Source organism: Myxine glutinosa, chromosome 7 (genome assembly GCF_964187855.1).
Source record: "Myxine glutinosa chromosome 7, kmMyxGlut1.1, whole genome shotgun sequence".
NCBI classification, from domain to species: Eukaryota; Metazoa; Chordata; class Myxini; order Myxiniformes; family Myxinidae; genus Myxine; species Myxine glutinosa.
The window spans coordinates 27,395,092-27,419,150 of record NC_136267.1 but is presented as its reverse complement, the minus strand read 5'-3'; the positions used below and the strand labels follow the sequence as shown (position 1 = coordinate 27,419,150).

At 45.6% G+C, this 24,059-nt stretch overlaps 1 protein-coding gene across 4 annotated transcripts in view; it reads left to right on the top strand.

Annotated features, from left to right (window-relative positions):
• The window catches only part of LOC137416877 (semaphorin-6A), a 727,420-nt gene that overhangs the window by 566,056 nt on the left and 137,305 nt on the right, over window positions 1-24,059 (top strand). For all 4 annotated transcript variants that reach the window (XM_078781382.1, XM_078781383.1, XM_078781381.1 and 1 more), the window contains exons 10-11: window positions 3,388-3,504; window positions 9,422-9,510. In XM_078781382.1, the coding sequence (XP_078637508.1) occupies window positions 3,388-3,504; window positions 9,422-9,510 (206 nt within the window). The remainder of the gene's footprint in view (window positions 1-3,387; window positions 3,505-9,421; window positions 9,511-24,059) is intronic.

Below are 24,059 nucleotides of genomic sequence, written 5' to 3'. Positions count from 1 at the left end.
GATGTTGATAAGGCTTCCAATCAATGCAATGGCCTTAAAATAAGGTGAGGATCATTAGCAAGGTGCTAACTAGGTAGGACATGCCAGGTGCTTGTGCAGTCCATGTAAGGAACCTGATGTCTGGCTTGGGTAGTCGTTATGTGTTCTGATCCAAGAGAAGAGGGAAATGGTAATTGTATCAATGGAGTAAATGCTTGATCTTTCACTCGAGCCAAGATTTTATTTTTTTCCGCAAGCAGGTGGGTTTCCGCAAGCAGGTGGGTTTCCGCAAGCAGGTGGGTTTCCGCAAGCAGGTGGGTTTCCGCAAGCAGGTGGGTTTCCGCAAGCAGGTGGGTTTCCGCAAGCAGGTGGGTTTCCGCAAGCAGGTGGGTTTCCGCTTTGAAATCTGAATTGATCTTGCACCAATTGGTTTCTTTGGAGCAATTTCTGATTGTGGATTGTGATGCAAACTCCTGACTCCATTGTCTCAACAAGTGCAAGTTCAAGTGAAGTCTTATTTGCTTTTCTTGAACACTTGAAACAAACAAGAATGTTTCTGTGCAACGGTTGGATTGTGAGGGAGGTGGATATTTATTATTCATCGGTTACCAAGCCAATACTTAGCCTGCCATCTTGGTATGACCTTCTGAAATCATCACTCGAGGCACGTTCAAAAACCCGTGGCTGTGCCGAAGCCATCGTTCCCGCTCCGCACCGCGCCCATCCGTTCCTCTCAAAAGGCCGATTTGTCACAGATGGCGGCGGCACGGTGCACGTGTCGTAAGTCAAGGTGTGACGGTGGCGCCGAGCCCAGCGGCCACCGTTCCTTATCCGGTGGGCCCCCCACACACCGTCACGTGACCACTTCCCCCTCTCGTTCGCTTAACGGCCTCCATCAAAGCTGCCCTTGCACTGATTAACTGCATGCCGCGGAGACCCACAGAGGACAGAGAAAAGCGAAATAAGGAGGTGGTTATGGAATAGCATGATTTCCCTTATTGCCGTGCAATCTTTCCGGAAGATTTTTCTTTATCACTGCGAGGAACCTTCACCGAATGGACCCACCCATCTTCCACATAATCACATTAGTCAGTCTTCTGTGTGAGATTTACTCAGCCTAAGTACTGGGCTAGCTTTGTGGATCCAGATCTCTCATCAATAACCTCCTGGTGTATAAAAGATAATACTTACATTGACCTATTCACTGTTTCAGGACATTCTTATAAACATATATATATATGAATGCTGCAGACGAAAGACAATTGTCAAAGGAAGGATATATATATATATATCTGTACAGTGTCTGTGCTGTGTTGTCTTCTCTTGTCACTGAACTACTCCCTCAAACTTTTGTGAAATCGTACAAAACTTCTGGTATGCACATATCTCTCCCGTCGGTATGTCCGAAGGGTATTTGTTTTTGAAAATTTTTCCTATTTTTTATTTTTTTTGGGGGGGGGGGGGGGGGGCAATTAATTTTGTTGGGGAAAAAAATTTTTTTAAACTTACGTTTTCAACTTAAATTGTTCATAAAATGTGATATCACGTATATTACAAATACATTTGTGCATTATGATTGTTTGAATTATGATTGGTGTAAGCCATGACAAAACAGCAACTCAGGTACAGTCATTTATCTATATGGAATCTGCTGTGATTTCAAACTGATTTTGAGATATCCTGCACATATCTGGGCAGTGTCTGTGTTGTCACTGAACTACTCCCTCAAACTTTTGTTTCCGTGGTTGTGAAGTGTTTTGGATTACATGTTGGTGAGGTGTTTTAAATTTGGTGGGGATGAGGTGTTTTATATTACGTGGGGGTGAGGTGTTTTAAATTACATGGGGGTGAGGTGTTTTGAATTACGTGGTGGTGAGGTGTTTTAAATTACATGGGGGTGAGGTGTTTTGAATTACGTGGTGGTGAGGTGTAATCGTCCCAAACTTCCAGTCTGCACTTACCCCTCCCGTATGTATGTGCAGAGGGGTTCTTTTTTGAATTTGATATATTTTTTCAACCTAAATCTTCAACCTGAATTGCTTATAAAAATGTAATATCACAAACACTACAAATAAATTTGTGCAAAATAATTGCTTGTATTATGATTGGTGTAAATCATGACAACACAGCAACTCAGGTACAGTCATTATCCTCAGCTAAAATATGCCTGTTTCTCAGTAACGACGCGTGGTGAGGCAAGCGCAGCGAGCCAAGCCAAGCTAGTGTGTATATATATATATATATATATATGGCACGCTACGTAAAAAGGGGGCTTACGGGTGGTCAGTGACGGCGGAGAAAACGCGCCATAAACTGTGACGTAAGCAGGCGTACACGCTCACTTTCGCGGATTTTTTTTCTCTGCATGTACATGCATCGTGTGCGGGAACCAGTGGTTTCAGTGGCTAGAAATCCGCTGTTAATGTGATTTTAGGGCATGGAGATATCGTTTAGTGCCCAGACCTTTCGGGGTGTTTTGGGTCTTCAGGGTGTTTTGGGTCTTCGGGGTGTTTTGGGTCTTCGGGGTCTTTTGGGTTTTTGGGTATTCAGGGTCTTTTTGAGCCTCAGGGCCTTGAAGGGTATTTTGGGTTTTATGGGTATTCACGGTCTTTTTGAGCCTCAGGGCCTTGAAGGGTATTTTGGGTCTTTGGAGTGTTTTGGGTCTTTTTGAGCCTCAGGGCCTTGAAGGGTATTTTGGGTCTTTGGGGTGTTTTGGGTCTTTGGGGGTCTTCAGGGTATGTTGGGTCTTTGGGGGTCTTGGTGGTCTGAAGGGTCTTGGGGGAATTAAAGGGTCATCAAAGGTCTGAGGGGTCTCAGCAGTCTTAACGCAATTAAGAGGGTTAATTAAGAGGGTGGTAATTTTATTTGAAGAAGAAGAAGACGTTTTCGTCACATATAAACATACATACATACATACATACATAGCGAACCATATACGTTTGCTCTATTATAATAAGATATATATATTTCAATTTGCATTTTTTTTACCTTAAAAGTGGAATTTTTCAAAAATTCCAAAAGTTCTGTGGCCATAAGAGGTAATACTATTATAAAACGATGAAAAGTCAGTTTACCCAATGAACACCCATAAGCCCCCTTTTCACGTGGCCCGCCACATATATATATATATATGAATGCTGCAGATGAAAGACAATAATGTCAAAGGAAGGATAGATACCACCAGTAAAAATTCTGACAACCAACCTTTGAATGACTACCTGTAAAACTGGTACGCCAGCACCTGTAAAGTCATCTTGGAACACTGTTTTCCTGTAGACATGTTTAGGTGTTTAGACAATTTATTTATGTTTAGAAAAGTCTAAGTGGTGTGTGTGTGTGTGTGTGTGTGTGTGTGTGTGTGTGTGTGTGTGTGTGTGTGTGTGTGTGTGTGTGTGTGTGCGCGTGCAGATGACAAGTTATACACCGCCACTGTAACAGACTTCCTCGCCCTTGATGCTGTGGTGTACCGTAGCCTCAGCGAGCCAGCACTGCGGTCACTCAAGCATGACTCACGCTGGCTCAAGGGTGAGTTGATGGAAGATGCACACACACATGCAAACACACATGCGAAAGATGTGTTGGGAAAGAGAAGTACACTTTTAATGAAAAGTAGAAAAAGATTTGGAATGAAATGAAAAGGTGATATTGGTGCTGGTACAGCTGAAGTTGTGACAATGAGGTCTGCTTCCAAAGGATGACGAGGAAGAAGAAGCTGGCCATTATGGTAGGAAGGGGTGGAAGGAGAGGAGGTGGCAGGCTGTTTTTCATTTTCACACTCCCTTGCCATCCGCCATCCCTTGTGTGCATTCTTTGTGCTCATTATGCGCCATTAATCAAAAACTAATTGTAGCAAAGTCCAGTGTGATTGCACTGTCTCCTTTCCATGCAAGTTTGTTTATGTGGGAGGTGAAAGAAAAATATTTGGGGCAAGTTGGGCAGAAGTAGGGAAAAGTGGAATTGAGGAGTTTGAGGTCCAGTGTGACCAAAGCGAGTTGTATATGACAAGCCGCATGATTACTCGGTTAGCTGCAGGAAAGGGTGGTTGATAATGTGCTCACCTCAATACTGTCAAGGTCTCGGTTTGATCCATTGTGAAACCTTGACTAAGATTGTCACATAGTGCAGTGCAAACAGCAGCGGATGTATTGTGGAGGACACCATCCTTCCAAGGGGTCATTAAGCTGTCTCGTCTGCCATCTTGTGGTCATGTGCGATGCTTGTGTATTCTTTTTCCACAGGGATAGATCTTTGGGTACCATATCCATTTGGACCATAATATAAAATGTGATATGTAAAGGATGTAAGAGCTGGCAGGATGGCCTTGAGCCGCGGTTTTAAAAAAGTGGTGGAGGGGAGGGGGGTCCTTGGACTCGGGGAGTATCTCATATGTTTCATCAGGGAGTACATGATACATTTTCATTTGAGAAAGCAAAAGAGAAGCTCTTTGTACACGCAGTATAGTGTAAAAACCATAACCGCACTCGGTGGAGCACATACTGAACAGTATACGTTTCATATCCCACTGATTGGTCGGATCTGGATTCAGACCTGAACCAAATTCGAATCGCCTTGTTCTTTCACCGAACAAACTCCTTCACCACGTTTTGTCATTGGTCGTGTCCACAACTTTTTGAGATATCATGCTATATATCGTTTTTGGCCCTATCATTCAATGGTGAAGAATCACTTTAAAAAATTATCTGATCCGGATTCGAGCCTTCACCAAAATTGAATCAGCTCGTCCTTGTTTCACAAACAAGCTCTCACCAAATTTCGTCCAAATCTGTCCACAACTGTTTGAGTTGTAGCCCCCCCCCCCATAAAAGGTTGCCATTGATACATCAAATTGTCCATTTCATTCAGATTAAAATTGAGATTCTTAATCAAAGCTCAGGTCAATTGGATTAAAATTGATTATTTTTAAGATGAAAATTGATGATTTTCGAGGGTTATCCTCGAGTTGACCTTTGACCTTCTGACTTCAAAAATGGTTGGTTTCCCAATTCAGTGACCAAATTTGCAAATCCTGTTGAACTTTCAAGTCAATCGGATGAAAACTGACGATTTTAGAAATTCGACCTCAAGATGACCTTTGACTTTGATAGGCTTCCTCTCAGTGATGACTGCTTCCACAACTTGATAAAGTTTCATGACGATCGGTTTATAATTTTGACCTGTAGGCGATACAAACACAAACAGACAAACAGACAAACTTGACTCCATTTACATCTCCCTGTCTGACAACATGGACCAACTTCTATCCACTCATCCCAACTCACTCTTCCTCATATGTGGTGACTTCAACTGTCATCATGCCAGCTGGCTGGGTGTGGGTTCCTCTCTCACCAGTCATGGCACCTCAGCAAAGGACTTCTGTGCCTCATTGGGACTGACACAATCTGTCAATTTCCCGACCCGGATCTCAGCCAATGGAGTATCTTCTCTTCTAGACTTGGTTTTGACAAACTTCCCTGCAAATGTCTGCTGCTCTTCTTCTGCTCCAATCGCTTCTTCTGATCATTTCCTTGTTAAAGTGGTCATCACTCTGGCCATTCTCAGAGAGCCTCCTCAGCGTCTACGAGTCTGGCATTTCACTCAGGCCGACTGGCGCGGTCTTCAAGCAGCCATCAATCATCTGGACTGGTCTCCATCTCTACTGCCTCTGACATCAATTCTACCTGGGAATTCTTCCAAAGCAAACTGCTCTCTCTCATGCACAGATTTATCCCATCTCGTCTTCAGTTGTCACACCCTTCCTCCCGTCCATGGTACACTGAATCTTGTGGTGAGGTAGTTGTCCTGAAACAACTTGCTTTCACCTCATGGAAGGCAAATCCAACTGAAGGCAATCTCATTTCCTTTCACAAAGCTCAGAACAAGTGTGTGTCTACCCTCAGGAGAGCCAGGAAACAATATCTCTCTGCTCTCAAGACTGAATTCTCAAACCTGTCTCCCTCCTCCAAATCCAGGTGGCATCTAGTCAAATCTGTTTCTGGTGTTTGTTCCCCCCCTCCATCCCCTCCCTTACCTCAAACGGCTACACAGTTGACACCGCACGTGAAAAAGCTGAACGCCTCAACTCTGTGTTTGCCTCAAAATCTTGTGTCCCAAACCAATCTCTCTCTGTACCCACCGTACCCAGTCGAACCCAACTGTTCATGGACTCTGTGTCCTTCTCTCCTGACAAGGTGGATAACTTTTTGTCAAACCTCCACTCTGATTCTGCAACTAGACAAAACGACATCAGCCCACGGGTCCTAAAATCCTGCTCTTCCGCTCTATCTCACCCTCTCTCTGTTCTATTCACCCTCTCTTTTGCTCAAAGTCATCTGCCATCTGCTTGAAAATCAGCCAAGATTACCGCTTTACACAAAAAATGTGCAAAAACAGATCATTGCAACTGCAGACCAATCAGCCTGCTCCCAATAATCAGCAAGGTCAGGGAATTAATCATCGCTTCTGACATCAAATCCTTCCTCTTCTCCAATGGCTTGATCTCCGATCATCAATTTGGATTCAGACCAGGTCATTCTACTCTGGACATGTTGCTTCTGCTGTCTCAACAATGGATGGAGGTCCTCAATGCCAAACAGGAAATCAGAGCTGTCTCCCTTGACATATCACGTGCCTTTGACACGGTCTGGCACCCCGCTCTGCTCACCAAACTCTCCTCCTATGGTATCCATGGAAATCTCCACGCATAGCTTATGGACTTCCTCTCTGGTTGTAGTCAACGTGTGGCCCTGAATGGATTTCTCTCATCTCCCCTTCCTGTTCTTGCTGGAGTTCCCCAAGGCAGTGTTCTGGGCCCTGTGCTTTTTCTGGTCTTCATCAATGATCTCTGCGACTCTCTGGAAAATCCTCTCTATCTCTTTGCTGATGACTCTACTCTCTGCCGCTCCATTCCTCATCCCTCATATCGGCAGTCTGCAGCCTCCTCACTCTCTGCACACCTGAACAAAATCACAGACTGGTCAAACAAGTGGAACATGTCTTTTAATCCTGACAAATCTCACACTCTCACTCTGTCTCTGTCTCTCCGAAAAGACCTACTGTACAACCCTCCCATCTACTTTCTGAACAATCCTCTTGAAGAAGTTCTGTCATTCAAGCTTCTGGGTCTCACCATCTGCCATGATCTTTCCTGGGAAAACCATATTTCCAAGCTGGCCTCCAAAGCCAGTCTGCGACTGGGAATCATCTGTCGTGCGAAGTCCTTCATTGGCATACCTGAGCTCCTCACCACATACAAGGCTTTCATCCGTAGCTCAATGGAATACTGCTCTCCCCTCTGGGCTGGTGCTCCTTCCTCACACCTAGCTCGGCTTCACGCTGTTAAACCAAAGCTTTCAGAATCATTGGAATCTACTGCGATAAAGCTAACTCCGAGGGCCTTTCACTCACTCACCGCGGGCAGGTTGGTGGACTTTCTGTCTTCTCCTGACTCCTCTCCGGCCTAGCTCCCCCAGCTCTGTATGTGCTCTGTCCCCCAAATATTCCTGCAGGTCGCACAAGATCTGCCAGCATCCCTCTCATGGTTAAATTGCAGAAAATCAAGACTCTCTGCTCACCTTCACTCTTTCTTTCCTCTTTTCTCCCACCTCTGGAACAAACTCCCTCACTCTCTTCAACCCCACTACTCCCTCCAGGTCTCTAAAACAGCTGTCTACCACCATCTCTTATCTCCCCCCATCCAAAACCTTGATCCTTTCTACGCCCGTTAATTCACCTCAGATCCACTGTTTTGAAATTCAAACTTCTTTCTTGGAAGTCCTTGCAGTGTCCATGTGTTTTTTACCTCTCCCACCCCTCCCCCCCCTCCCATGCCTCCAGCCCCCAATCCCTCTCCCTCCACAGATCTCCCGATGTTCCTGTTCTCTACTGTTGTACTTATGTGCTTCCCTCTCTCTCCCCATCTTGTCTCCTGCTCCCTTTGTCATGTTTTATGTGTCAGTTTATTTTTTGTGATTAATGTTAGCTCATACACGAGCCTCGATCTTGTGCACAAAATATATATAAATCATTTGTGGGAGTATTAATTGACCAAATATGCAAATCCTCTTCAAATTTCAAGTCAATTGAATGAAAATTGACGATTTTAGAAATCCGGCCTATGTTGACCTTTGGACCTCAAAAAGAATTGGTGATTGAATTGAACGTCCTGATATGGAAATCCTGTTCAAATTTCAAGTTAATCGGATGATAATGGAGGGTTTTAGAAATTTCACCTAAGTGCTGACCTTTGGCCTATGCTGACCTTTTGGCATATATTCACCTCAAAAATTATTGGTGGGTGAATTCATTGACCAAATATGCAAATCCTCTTCAAATTTCAGGTCAATTGAATGAAAATTGATGATTTTAGAAATTTGGCCTGTGTTGACCTTTTGACCTTTAGATCTATTGCTGGTTGAATTGAACGACCTGATATGCAAATCCTGTTCAAATTTCGAGTCAATCGGATGATAATGGAGGGTTTTAGAAATCACACTGAAGTTGTTGACTTTTGGCCTATGTTGACCTTTTGGCATAAGTTCACCTCAAATATTATTGGTGATTTATTTCATTGACCAAATATGCAAATCCTCTTCAAATTTCATTCAAGTAAATTGAATGAAAATTGACAATTTTAGAAATTTGGCCTATGTTTACCTTTTGACCTTTATATCAAAAAAAAATTGTGGTTAAATTGAGTGACCTGATATGCAAATCCTGTTCAAATTTCAAGTTAATCGGATGAAAATTGAGGTTTTTAGAAATTTCACCTAAGGTGTTGACCTTTGGCCTATGTTGACCCACGAGAAAAGTTGACTTCAAAAAGAATTGGTGGTTGAATTCAGTGGTCTGATATGCAAATCATCTTCAAATTTCATGTCAATTGGATGAAAATTGACGATTTTAGAAATCCGGCCTATTTTGACCTTTAGACCTCAAAAAGAATTGGTGGTTGAATTGAGTGACCCGATATGCAAATCATGTTCAAATTTCAAGTCAATCAGATGATAATGGAGGGCTTTAGAAATTTCACCCAAGATGTGACCTTTGGCCTATGTTGAACGTTTGACCTCTAAATCAAAAGGTTTCTTCCTTTTGACCAATTCTACCATTTGATGAAGTTTCATGAAGATCGGTTTGAAATTGTGACCTGTAAGTGATTGACATACAGCCAAACAAGCATACAGACAGACAGACAGACAGGGGTGAAAACAACCTCGATCCATCTTGGGTAGCGGAGGTAATGACCGAGTCACCATCGAGAGAGGGTACGTGACACCCTTTCTAAACCGGAGTGGAGATTCTTCGGCAGCACCAACGCTCTCCATGGGGAATGGTACATGATGTTGATGATGGACTTATGTAAAATCATGGGATGTGTTACCTAAATGGACCTTAAACTTTGAAGAATCATCTGTCCATCTCCTCCTCCACATCCCTCGTGTAGAGCCTCATTTCATCCGAGCGTTGGAGTATGGCGAGCATGTTTACTTCTTCTTTCGTGAAATTGCTGTGGAGTTCACAGCGCTTGGAAAGGTAACCACTTGTCCCAATTATATTGCTCTCTGTTTTCTCCTTCCGTCAAGCTTTCGCTGCATGAACATCACCTATAATGTCTCTCTTTCCCATTTCATTGTCCATTTTACAATAAATGTACCTTATTTCACTCATTTTCACATTTTCACTATTTCACTTTCTCTAATTTCTCTCCTTTTACCCTACACTCTCACCTTGCCATGCCACTGTTTTTGTTGTTATTTTGGGCAGGGGGCAGGGGATACTTTTTCCATACATTTTTCCTGCTGCTTACCTTTATGCGATATACCCTGCCCCCCCCCCCCCCCCCATCAATGTAACAGATTGCTGGCTTGCACAAGCTTGATATTGCCAGGCCCCAGCCCTCTCAGCCAATTATCGTGACTGCGAGCCAGGGGAACAGCCTCTCATCGCACTCTCCCCCACACCTGGAAACGTTGTTCCATCACTTCCATTTCCAGCATGCATTCCCTGTAATCTAATTCTTATGCCAGTCTCTCTTTCAGACTCATATTAATAATTAATATCATTATTATATTTATCATCTACATATTTCCCGTATAATGTGGCTCATCTTGTTTATAACGTGCATCATTGACAATGGGTCATGTATTGAGGAAGGATGAAAGTGACTGGTTGAGAAGAGTGATGGAAATGAATGTAGAAGGAAGTAGAGGACGGGGAAGACCGAGAAAGACTTGGCTAAAGATGGTGGAAGAAGAAATGCGGGCAAGGGGGTTAACAAGGGGAGATGCAGAAAATCGGGCAAAATGGAGAAGATTGTCATGGGGACCGCAAGGCTAACCCCCGCTCTAGCAGGGAAAATGGCCTTAAAATGCATGTTGTTGTTGTATCATTGACAATGGGAATTTAGCATTTCCTCGATAAATGGGCAGCAATAGATGGATGTTCAGATTGAGCAGGTGAAAGGGTGAAGCCATAGAGAGATGTTCAGTTTGAGCAGGTGAAAGGGTGAAGCCATAGAGAGATGTTCAGATTGAGCAGGTGCTGAGGTGAAGCCATAGAGAGATGTTCAGATTGAGCAGGTGCTGACATGAAGCCATAGAGAGATGTTCAGATTGAGCAGGTGCTGAGGTGAAGCCATAGATGGATGTTGAGATTGAGCAGGTGCTGAGGTGAAGCCATAGATGGATGTTCAGATTGAACAGGTGCTGAGGTGAAGCCAAAGAGAGATGTTCAGATTGAGCAGGTGCTGAGGTGAAGCCATAGAGAGATGTTCAGATTGAACAGGTGCTGAGGTGAAGCCATAGAGAGATGTTCAGATTGAGCAGGTGCTGAGGTGAAGCCATAGATGGATGTTCAGATTGAACAGGTGCGGAGGTGAAGCCATAGAGAGATGTTCAGATTGAGCAGGTGCTGAGGTGAAACCATAGAGAGATGTTCAGATTGAGCAGGTGCTGAGGTGAAGCCATAAATGGATGTTAAGATTGAACAGGTGCTGCCATGAAGCCATAGATGGATATTAAGATTGAACAGGTGCCCTAGGTGAAGCCAGAGATGGACGTTAATATTGAGCAGGTACTGAGGTGAAGCCATAGATGGACGTTAAAATTGAGCAGGTGCTGACATGAATCCAAAGATGGATGTGGTGGGGTGCATGGGTGAGGTGGTATGACATGGTGGTGCAATGTTATTGGGAGCCATTAAAGCAGGTCTACCACCAAGAAATCTACAATAATGTCTGGAAGGGTGCCAAGTTTTGGGGAAAATGAGCATATTTAGCCATTATCAACGAAATGCTCCACCAGCCAAAACAAACAATAGGAATTTTTCTAAAGTTTGAAAATTCCATTTGGGAAATGTGCTGGAACTCAGAATCTATTCAATCCAAAGGGAGCAAATCTTCTGCCTCATGCTCATGTCGCTGGAGTTTGACCCAAGCGGTCTCTACCAAGGAAAGTACACCTATTATAGTCCAGGCAAAGCACTATGAATACTAAATGTTTAAAAACACCCAAGCTGAGGGTCCAAGGCAATTGCTTTCTTCTCCCAGCTGCTTCCCAGATCATCAAAACAATCAACATCACATTCCTTCACACATTTAATTATGAAAACATGATTGTGATTGAACACAGTTGTAGGAAAATAAGTTGTAATATTCAAAAGATACCTTGGGGGGTGCTTTTTAACTTTCTTTAGGTTTTTACTCCATAATGGGCATCAGCTGTGCCGATGACCTTTGTTTTAGGACTGTTCTCCAAGAAGGTCCGAATGTTAGGCCCATGCGAATGAGGCAGTTGGCTCGTTTTTGGGCCGACATCTCAACTCCTCACCATCTGCTTGCTCGGCGGTTCCTGGGGGAAAGTTGGCATCAATCCTACGGCAGCAAAATCCATTGCAGACTTGGCGAGATCTATCTCACTCCAAGTGCCAATGGAAACTGCAAAACACTGGTTGTGATAGTAATGGAGGACTTCTGCAGGTGGGAGGCAAGAGATCCTGGTCCTGCAAGACACGTCGGCCCTTTGAGGAGCACAGGTGTGCTGTAAGCCGCTTAGCTGTGCGGTTATCGCAACTGCCGGGCCAGCAGGACAGCTCAGGATTAGCCATGGAGCATTGCCTGAGTCTGAGGTTGTGCGCAGTAAGACAGACGACTGCCAAGTAACAAGATGCAACCCTTTGGAAGCATCTTTGGTAAAGTTGCATCAGGCTGCAGGATTCATCAGAAGACATTTTCACATCTTACTATAATTTACAAAATGTCCGTCCGTCTGTTCCCAGGTACCGCAAAAACGGCGGAACCGATCGCAACAAAATTTTGGGTGGGTAATTCTGGGACCCCCTGGAGTAAAATAGGCTAAATTGTTTTTCCAATTTTTTTCCAAATTTCCAATTTTCCAGTTTTTCCAAACACGATGGAATAATATTTATCGATATGAACAGTGATGTGGCTTTTATCGAAATTCTACAAATACTGTTTAGATTTTGATGATTTGCGTGTGATATGATTTAACGGATGTTTACATAAATCGTTTAAAATAAATAAAAAAAGCCTTCAATTTCTGATGTTTTGCCTTTTCATTTGGGCCTCCCAATTGAAGCCCCGTAGGGCGGGTACCGTTGCTAGTATTTTAAATACAACTTCATACCAGAGAATATAAATCCAAACCATTGCCTTTTCATGGAAGGTGACAATTTCCTGTTCAGACCTCACTTCTGGGTGATATTCACTGCTGTACAGTGAGTGTTCCCATCATGTACAACTGTTTGTCATTTTCAGTTTCCATCATTTTTCATTCCTTGTCCAGATTATGTCACAAACCTGAGCATCCAACCTGAGCCAGTGATAAATGGACAGTGTGTCTGTGCCAAATATCACCAGCTGTCTGACAGCTATACCACCACTTAATGCACTTTATGGTTTCCTTTTGTTTTCATGTCGTCTCCTTTTAAGTGCTCGTCTGTGGCACTGCCTTGGGGTGATCTCTCTTTGAATTGGTGATTAATTCTGGTTGAGTTTTATTCTCTTTTTAATACATTCATTCTTACATGTGAGTGGGTTAACCAACCTTGGATGCTAATGGTATTTGTACAATGTGTTCACATTTTTCAGGATTTTCTTCCCTTTCTTTCTCTTTGCAGGTTCCTCCTTCTACCCTCCTTGAATTTTCATTTTCCTATTTTTCCCACTGCTTCTTTCTTTCTATGCCAGTTAAATGATTTTGTATTATTAAACCTTACTGTTATGGAGTTTCTCAGTTGTTAAAGCACATGTACAATATATGAAGGATCGTTTTAAGGCCATTTTTCCCCGCTAGAGTGGAGGTTGGCCTTGCAGGCCCCATGACCTCATGGGGCCCTGTTTGAGGCAATGTTTTTATGGCCGGATGCCCTTCCTGACGCCAACATGTACAATATATATATACTGTATATATATATATATATATATATATATATATATACATATATATATATATATACAGTTGTGGCCAAAAATATTGGCACCCTTGTGCTTTTTTCAAATAATGCACCATTTCCAGAAAATTGTTGAAGTTAAAAAATATTTTGGTATCCACAAATATATTTGGTTTGTAGTGGAACAAAACAAAACTAGAGAGGTTCCAGGGAACCTGAACTCAACTGGTCTATATTAATATGGCTAGAATATGCATAATAGAACCACAAACTATATAGTTTATATTTTTCTAAAAATATATGACAAAAATTGATTTTTCAATATGGCCGCCCTGCCGCACCAATTTTTGGGCGTACAACGCCTAAATGCAATCCCAAACTAGTTTGTCTTGAAGATGCTGCATAACAAGTTTCATCAAATTTGATTAATATTTGTGACTTTTAGAGCATAGACGTCGAATTGTTTACAGACGACAAACAGACAGACAGACGGACGGACGACGGACACTGGGTGTCAACATAAACTCAGCTGGACATAGTCCAGTTGAGTTAAAAAGCTGAAACAATTACTAAATCTAAGCTTATTCCACACAGAAATCCTAAAATGGCACAGACAATGTTATTGGCACCTTTTAGAAGTTGTAAGAAATAATTAGATTGCAAGCAGGTGATTCGCTTTTACTTTGGAATTTAACTCACCTGTGGTGAGTTGCAGGTGCCTGCAATATAAAAATCACTCATCCAACCAGTTTGAATGGAAAGAAGGAGTCATTCTGCTGTTTTGTGTCACTGTGTGTACCGCAATGAGCATGGAGAAAAGAAAGAAAACCAGAAAATTGTCTGAGGAGGTTATACACAAGATTGTAGCCAAGCATGGACAATCTCAAGGCTACAGGTCCATCTCCAGAGACCTTGATGTTCCTGTATCTACCGTACGCAATGTTATCAGAGTTTAAGGTCCATGACACTGCAGCCAACCTCCCTGGATGTGGCCTCAAGAGAAAACTTGATCGAAGATTGCAGCGAAGGATTGTTCGAATGGTGGAGAAAGCACCTTGATCAACCAAACAGATTCAAGCTGACCTTCAGACACAAGGTACGACAGCTTCAACTCGCACCATCCATCGCCAACTCAATGGAAGGGCTATCTATGGTAGGAAACCCAGGAGGACCCCATTGCTAAGAAAGCCCGACAGGAGTTTACCAAAATGTCCTGTGGACAGATGAGACCAAATTAGAACTTTTTGGCAAAGCACATCATCTCTATGTTCACAGAAAACAAAATGAAGCCTTCAAAGTAAACAACACCTTCCCTACAGTCAAACATGGAGGAGGTTCAGTGATGTTTTGGGGTTGCTGTGCTGCCTCCGGCAGTGGGTGCCTTGAATGTGTGCATGGCATCATGAAATCAGGAGATTACCAAGGCATTTTGGAGCACAATGTTCAACCCAGTGTCAGAAAGCTGGGTCTCCATCAAAGGCCATGGGTCTTGCAGCAGGACAATGACCCCAAACACACTTCAAAAAGCACCCAGGAATGGTTCAAGACAAAACGCTTGACTGTTCTGAAGTGGCCAGCAATGAGTCCAGATCTAAAGTCCAGATCTAAATATCTAAATACCAGATCTAAATACCATCAGTCCAGAACACCTGTGGGGAGATCTTAACACAGCAGTTGGGAGAAGGCACCCTTCAAATCTGGGAGAACTGGAGCAGTTTGCACAAGAAGAGTGGGCCAAACTGCTAGTAGAGAGGTGTAGGAAGCTCGTTCATGGCTAAAGGAAGTTCTTCACTGCAGTTATTTTGTCCAAAGGCCGTGCCACCAATTATTAAGTCTACCTCTAGACAACAACAACAACAACAACAACATGCATTTTAAGGCCATTTTCCCTGCCAGAGCGGGGGTTAGCCTTGCGGTCCCCATGACAATCTTCTCCATTTTGCCATATTTTCTGCATCTCCCCTTGTTAACCCCCTTGCCCGCATTTCTTCTTCCACCATCTTGAGCCAAGTCTTTCTCGGTCTTCCCCATCCTCTACTTCCTTCTACATTCATTTCCATCACTCTTCTCAACCAGTCACTTTCATCCTTCCTCAACACATTACCAAACCATCTCAACCTGTTCCTCTTCACAGCATCAGTCACAGGCTCTATTCCCATCATCTTTCGCAATTCATCATTTGTCTTCCTCTCTCTCAACGATACTCCGCACATCCACCGAACCATTCGCATTTCCACCCTTTCCAGCCTTCGTTGCTGCTCTACGTTCATTACCCAAGTCTCGTTCCCATAAATCAAAACACTTCTCACACATGCAGCACACACCTTTCCCTTCAGCTTCAACGACACTCCCCTCCTCATCAGCACGTCACTCAGTTCCCGAAACTTCTTCCATGCACATCTCACTCGAGCAACCGTTGCCGAGTCTGATCCACCTTCTCCATTCAGCATGTCTCCGAGGTAGCAAAATGTTTTCACACCTTCCAGCTTCACGCCATCTCCAAGATCCAACTCAACATTTCCTCCATCTGCATCTCCCTCTGTGCACACCTTACATTTGAATGTAGCTGCCACACTGGTTAATGACCCTCTCAGACCACTACATTTTTGATGAACCCACTCAGCGCATATTGTACATTGAATGGAGTTCACTCCGACACCGTTCCTGCACACAGCACAAGGCCACTTCCCAGTTCTTTCCACCTCACCACATGCTTTACCACTTGCCAACACCTTCGTCTTTCCTATATTCACCTTCAGACCTTTTGTCTCCATACATTCCTTCCACTTGTTCATCTTTTCCTTCAGTCCATCCATGCTTTCCGCAATAAACACCAGATCATCTGCATACAACAGCTCCCACGGTAAACCCTCCTTTACGTTCTGAGCCAGCACCTCCATCACAGCTACAAATAGTAGTGGACTTAGTACCGACCCCTGATGCACTCCCACCTTCACCTCAAACTCACCACTGTTCCCGTCCTTCGTCCTTACAGCTGTGCGCACTCTGTTTTACATTGCCATCACTATTCTGATCAACCATTCCTCCACTCCTAACTTCCTCAATGCCCATGACAATACTTCGCGTGGGACCCTATCGAATGCTTTCTCCAGATCAACAAACCCAAGAAACAACTTCTTCTTCTTCTCCACGTACTTCTCCTGCAACTGCCTCACAATAAAGAGCGCGTCTGTCGTTCCTCTTCCTGGCATAAATCCAAACTGCATTTCGTCGATCTTCACCTTCTTCCTTATCCTCCTCTCCAACACCCTTTCCAATACCTTCATTCCATGCTCCAATAACTTTATCGCTCGGTACGAGCCACACTCCAGAGGGTCACCTTTCCCCTTGTATAGAAGCACGAGGGTACTCGGTTCCCAATCCACTGGAATGCGGCCTTCTTTCACCACCAGATTACAGATCTCTGTCATTCTCTTCACACCCCAACTTCCTGCTGCCTTCAACATATCTCCCACAACTCCCGTCGGCCCTCCCTCTTTTCTACTCTTCATTGCTTTTATCGCTTCCTCAACTTCCTGCTCAGTTATCTTCTCTGCCAGTCCTAAAACTGGGTTACTCTCTATGTTGCCATCCCATTCATTCTCTGTATTCAACAGCATTTCCATATATCTTTTCCATCTTCCTTTAATTCCATCTGGGTCCACAACGATTTGTCCCACTTCATCCTTCAAGCAACTCACCCCCATCACATCACACCTCTCTTTCGCTATCTGCTTTGCAATCCTGAATACCGCTCTCTGACCCTCTTCCGAATCCAAGCTTTCTCCGAACATTTTCCTACATGCCTCCTGCGCCTTTGCGACCTCTTTCTTGGCGGCCTTATAACTTTCATGCTCTGCTTTTTCTGCTCCCGTACCCTACGCCTTCTGCCACTCCTTGAACTTCTTCCTCTTCTCGTCAATCCTCCTTCCAACTTCCTCATCCCACCACCATGTTTCCAAGTGCCTCGGTGGTCCTTTTGTCCATCCACATACCTCACCAACGGCTCCCAACAGACTATCTTTCATTGACATCCAACCACGTTCAAGCTCAACCACATCATCCTCTACCCTACTCAGCCTCTCTTTTAATGCCTCCCTTACTGTCACCTCTTTCAACCTCCACACCTTCATTCTCGGTTGGTACTTCAGCCGCCGAGCTCTCCTCGCACCTTTCACCCTTATGTCGCAGACAACCAAGTGGTGCTGTGAAACAGCCTCCTCCCCCGGGATCACCTTTGTTTCCCGGAGGTGCCCACTATCTCGCCTACGCACCATCAGGTAGTCAATGGTTGTCGTCGACCCACCTGACATGTATGTAACAAGCTTATTATCCTCTTTCTGGAACTGAGTATTACAAATCAACAAATAAGCTCCATCGGCAAACTCCAAAATCCTTTCACCTTCTCCATTTCTCACATCATATCCGTAACCCCCATGAACTCCCTCAAAACCGTCCATACTCCTTCCCACATGTCCATTTAGGTCTCCTCCTACCACAACAACTTCCTCATCTTTCACGTTTTCCATCAGCTTCTCTATCGCACACCAGAACTTGTCATTCTCTTCATCCCTCCGACCAACCTGCGGAGCATTTCCCAAGATGACGTTCACCAAGAGCTTGCCAATCAACATTTTCACCATCATCAACCTATCACTCACTCTAATCACACTCACCACATTGTCTACAAACTCCTCAGAAAACAGGACACCAACACCATTCACGCCCTCTGGGCACCCTTGCCACACAAACTTGTATTTCTGTCCCTGCCTACCCTTCACCATTCTCACACCACTTCCCTTCCATCTCGTCTCTTGCACACAACATATGTCCACTCTTCTTCTGATCAATACTTCCACCACTTCTCCTGATCTCCCTGTCATTGGCCCTACATTCCATGTCCCAAACTCAGAAATCGATCTCCACTTCGGGCTGTACCCTGCCCATATGTAGTTGTAATTGTCATGGTTCTCTTTTTGAGGCAATGTTTTTATGGCCGGATGCCCTTCCTGACGCCAACCCTCTTAGTCGCCTCTTACGACACGCAGGGATACGGTGTACCTATTCTAACCAGGGTACACACCGGGATAAGTCTACCTCTAGGATGTCAATAATTTTGTCAATGCCATTTTTGCCTTCATTCCTTCGTGTCATTTTCTGATTTAAAAGGATATATTAAGTTCTGAATCAAAAACAAAGGTTCTGTATTGTTAACAGTGAAATAGAGAATTGTGGAGACCTTTGGTCAATTTCAACTTATTTTTAAAGAAAATTGTGAGTTATTTGAAAAAAGTGCAAGGGTGCAAATATTTTTGGCCACAACTGTATGTATGTGGGTGGTTGGTGGTTCATGTGCAGCCACCCGGCTGCTGGTTGCATCATTTTTCTGTGGGCGCGTCTGCCGCTGATGCAATGCCTCTCTATAACCAGTTATCTGGTACTCATTTTGCCGACCTCGGGAATGATGACAGGCTGAATCAACACCACCTGGCGTTAATCCAACTGGAATCTAACTCAGAACCTTAGGATCCCAAGGCCGCCGCCCTAACCATTAGGCCAACACAAGGTGATTACATATACACAAATGTCATATATATATATATATACATATATATATATATATATATATATATATATATATATATATATATATATATATATGTATATATATATGTATATATATATATATATATATATATATATATATATTGTTACGGACGCGGCTTAGATGTTATTTACCGAGCGGTGGTATTGCCGCGACCTAACAGTTGCCCCGATTCTTCCCCAACTCACCCGATTCCACCCGACGTTGACCAAATCGCGCTATGCTAAATCAATGAAGGAAAAGACACACGGGTGGGATTCAAATGACACGACACCAGGGATACGGTTCTCAAGACCTCCGGAGGAGATTATATTAGGGCGGAAGGTCAGATTACAGGGATGAGAGGTACAGCATAGTAAGATAGGCACTTAGACACACTCTTATATTAACCCCAACAGACGACAGATAAACGGGACAAGGCTGACTCACACGGGGATTGATGGCAAGGAAAGCGGGTATTCGATGGCCAGCACAAGGTGCACCTTGTGCTCAGGGACAGGATAGCGCGGCCCAAAAGATGCAGGAGGTCTCTCAGCGCTCGGAGGTGGCTCTCTTGTCTTCTCAAGCTCGGGGCGCATCTGACGTCACGTCCGGTACGTGGCCGCGTATATCCGGCGGGGAGTGACACGCCCTCGGCTCGTTAGCTCCGCCCCAGATGGAATCGGCACGTCGCTTCTCATTGGGTGCGTGCGGGGGGGGTTACCGGCTCCGCCCTTGACGAGGGACTGACAAGGAGCCCCTTCGTGGTAACCCCGTGGAGCGCATGGTCCGGAGCGCATTGTCAATGGCGGCTAACCGAGCCGGTGTGATGACGCACACTCCCCCGCGCAGCGTCGTTGTTGTTGTAATTGTTGTTGTAGTTGTAGTTGTAGTTGTTGTTGTTGTTGTTGTTTGGGGAAGAAGACGGGAGGAGGTATGGGAAGGTCCTAAACTCACTACTGGTGCCATATAATCACATTCTGGTGCAACGAAGAGTCAGAATTAATGGAAACGAGTCCTTAACTGACATAGACTAAGAATAACTAGCAAGATGTCCGAAAGTTGTCTACGTGTGATGCGGTGGACCTGGGCACGACATTTAATGGGGGAAAAAGGGGAAGGTCGGTTCTACAGAGTGTTATTTACAGGCAATGGGACTAGGGAATGGGGGATTGGGGATAGTTGGGGAGTATTGGGGAAATAGGGGAATATTTACAAGCGGATATGGAGGCCAAATTCCATATTCGCAACATTGCACCCTTCTCTACCCTCGGGGCGTCCCGACCCGATAAATTTTTACCTAGTTTAGTGTGGCACTCAGATGTAGTTCCCACTACTATTAACTCTACCCTGAGTGCGACAGTTTTACAGATATTCACAAATGAGTAAATATGTCCCCCTGCGACGTTGCACCCTTCTCCTCTCAGAAACACACCCACAGGATAACCGAATCCGGAAAGAATTCGCAAACTAAACATACAGCCGGTAGGGAGCATTATTTACAAGACTACGCTGATATTTACACTACGATCCAGGACCTGTTTTTGGAGGGACACATGCAGATGTTATGCATAGAGAGCGCACGCATGCCAGCATCGATACACCAACCCACGAGTGCTCTGTGGCCTACGGCCTTTAATAACGTGCAGAGCACCCTTTCCCAGCACGAAAAGCACCACCCCATCATGTACAGTCAGCACCATCCGGTGCACCAATAAAGTGTCTATAAATCACCGGTGGTGTCGCAGCCGGCCGATGTTCTGCCGCTGGTCTTGCCTTCGTGTGGTGCACTTGGCCTTCTTACTTCTTTCAAAAATAAAGAAAGGCGCCAACCGCGTCCATTTCTTTATTGTGGCCATCAGGGGCCAACTAAGAGTGGTTCACCTGTTTGGCATAGGTGCCACGTTGACCCATAGGTCCATCCACGGGTGGTGCTTGGCCGCAAAAGAGCTGCGGTCCATGGTGGGTGGCCACAAACATTGCGGTCCATATGGTGTATCGATCCAGGCAGCAAACAGCGACAGTGCAGGCCCACAACTGCGAAGCCAGCACCTCTCTCTCCTCTCTCTCTACCCCAAAGCCAGATCCTCGGAGGTGGGAGACAAAAGAAGCAGACAAGTGAGTAAGGTGGTAAGGGCGCAAAAGTGCACGCAATACAAGGTGATGCACACTGGGGGCACATGGGAACCAGGTGAGACAGGTACGTTCCTACCGTACGCTCCCCCCCCCCCCCCCCCCCCCACCAGGTAACCTACATGGCCCCTCCCTTACCCCTTACTGTATCCACACAACACAACACTACCCATAAACATCTACTTTACAAATCGACAAACATCCCTACTGTCTTCCCCGTTCCTCCCATATACCAAATTCGTCTTCTCTCCCTCCTAACCAATCAAATTTGCCATTTTCAACTCAACATCATAATTTGCCATCTCCAACTCAACATCATAATTTGCCATTACCAATTCATCATCAGTCCCTCCTAGGGAGGGAGAGATGGAATCACCCCAATGTCTCATCCACGTCGTGATGCGTCTCACAAATCCACAGCAATCTCATTTGCTGCAACAAAACAAAGAAAACACAGGTGTGGAGTCATCATCATCACCACAGGTAAGTGGCTGCGTATGGTGCGACAGGTTCATCAATCCTAACTATTTCCGAAATGACTTTAACAACTTTACACTACCCGGGGTCTTTCTCCGGCCAAACCATTGGCCCTCTTACACTATGGGTTCTAAAAACCAATTCCCATTGGCCAAACTGTGGTGCTTTTCAATTTGGGGTCTCACTCCCCCGGTTCATCTCCCGGTGCCCTCGCACAATTTCTGGGCCGCGACGTGTAGCTCTCCCAGCAGGTCTACCCACCTGCACACCTCCACCACTGCAGTTGCCTCCGAGCTTACCTGCTCCTTACCCTAACCTAACTACCTGGGGCAGGCCCTCTGGCGCTCTCCCCACTCGGTGCCCTCTCTGGCACTGGGCTACCCGGGTCCGTCCTCCGGATCCTCGGGCCCCACTGACACTAACGGCTCCCAGAGCCCACCTGCGGCCTCACCTGGCCGACATCCTCACAGTGGTGGAGTGCCCAACCAACTACACACACTAACAGGCTACACGCCCAGCCATTTCCACAACACTAATGCACCCATCCACAATACCATTCTGCAACCGCACCACAAATGCCAATATCCAACCACAATTTACCTATACCCTCTACCTAACACTTACACTACCCGCCCCGGGTACTCATGAAAGGGGTCCACTCTTCCCCCATCCACACCTTCGCACCATGCACACCACTCCGTACCACTTACTCCATGTACTCCACACACCTGTACTGGCACACCTGTGCTCTCACACCTGGTGCCACCTGCACCCTTCTCTCCCCAAGCGCATTCGCGCTGATCCACAACACTCACTACTCATACACTGCTCCACACACCCGTCCAGTTGCACACCTGTGCAATCACACCTGTTCCATCCTCACACACACGGCATCATCTCAGCTAACTACTCCCTTCTGAAACTTGCGCTTCCCAGTCGTCCCTTTAAACTATTGCGCTCCCACGTCATTATCATCCACACTAATCTACCTGCGTCCCCACTACAGGTATCAGTCACTAACTAAACTTAACGTTACCTAATGTCATCTTCTAGGGCCCTATCAATATAACCTAACCCACCCGGGCTAGTTTTCACTGCCATACACCCCATAATCTATTGCTCCTTTGCCCCCACATGGGAAGGGTGGCAGGGATGCCACCCTTACCCACCGGGCACATCGCTCACTACCAATTTTGCACATCAAATTTCAACAAATTAAAAATTTGCCAATCACTACTGCCAATCCCTTGCCAATCATCAAATTTTGTTTTTCTCTAATTTTGGGTCCAAAACACTAACCTCATCACCCAGTCTACTCAATAATGCCTCTCGGTGCGCCAATTCCTGTCCAAAGCCCGGCTTCGTAAAGCCAAGCCATGAATGCGGGTTGTTCTGTGCCAGCGGCTGGATGCGTCCGGCATTCGGTGCAGGGACGGGGGCTTACCCGTGCCGAGATCCCACGCACCATCTCGGCACGGAGCCATCCAATGTCCCGATCTCGACCTGCCGGACTGCCTCAACAAAAAGTGGTCGCCATGACGACCCTTTCTATCGGGCTGCCCGCTCCGCCTAGTGGAGCACGGACGCGGCCGTTCAAAGCGAGGCCCAGCACGCACCGAGGGCCCGATTCGGCTATAAGTCGTTCTAAACTCTACCCCGTCTAACGTCGATGCTTCACTTGGACGCTTACACCCCGCAGCCCGTTCCTTGCTCACACATCCAGCCGTTTCCATGCTCCTTGTACCGTTCCTTACACACCCAGGCACACCCATTCCACTCACAGCCTTGGTCACACACCTGACCACCGAACACCTTGGCACACATTCGTCACTCGCACACCTCACCAATACACCTCTTCGCGCCCCTTCCTCGGTCACCTCCTCTGTGACAATCACAGGTGTGCTCTCATTCGCACACCCAACCACGTGCCTCACCACCAACTCCAGCGTGCATTCCCACTCACGCTCTACCATTCCAGGTGTGCATCCTTCCATCCCAGGTGTACATCCTCGCTCACCTGTCACAACCAACTCACTCTCCTTGTCACTCTCACTACTCTCACCTCCATTCTTGACAGCGCACTCACCCTTACTCTTGACAGCGCACTCTTTCCTCATGCACCTGTCCGTCACACACCTTTCTCGCGCACACTCTCCCGTTACACCCTCTGTAACACTCACCACAGGTGTGCATTCTTCCTTGCCTTTGACAGCGCACTCTTTCCCCATGCACCTGTCCGTCACACACCTTTCTCGCGCACACTCTCCCGTCACACCCTCTGTAACACTCACCACACCGCGCTTCCATGTGCCCCCACGCACACGCGCTACGACCGACTCATTCTCGCCAGCACCCTCACTCCTTGGCACGCACTTTTTCCTCACACACCCCAGAGTCGGACTTTCTCGCACACCTCCTCTTTCGCACACCAGACCTGTCGCACACTTCACCAACGGCCTCTCACGAACACCCGGGTCTA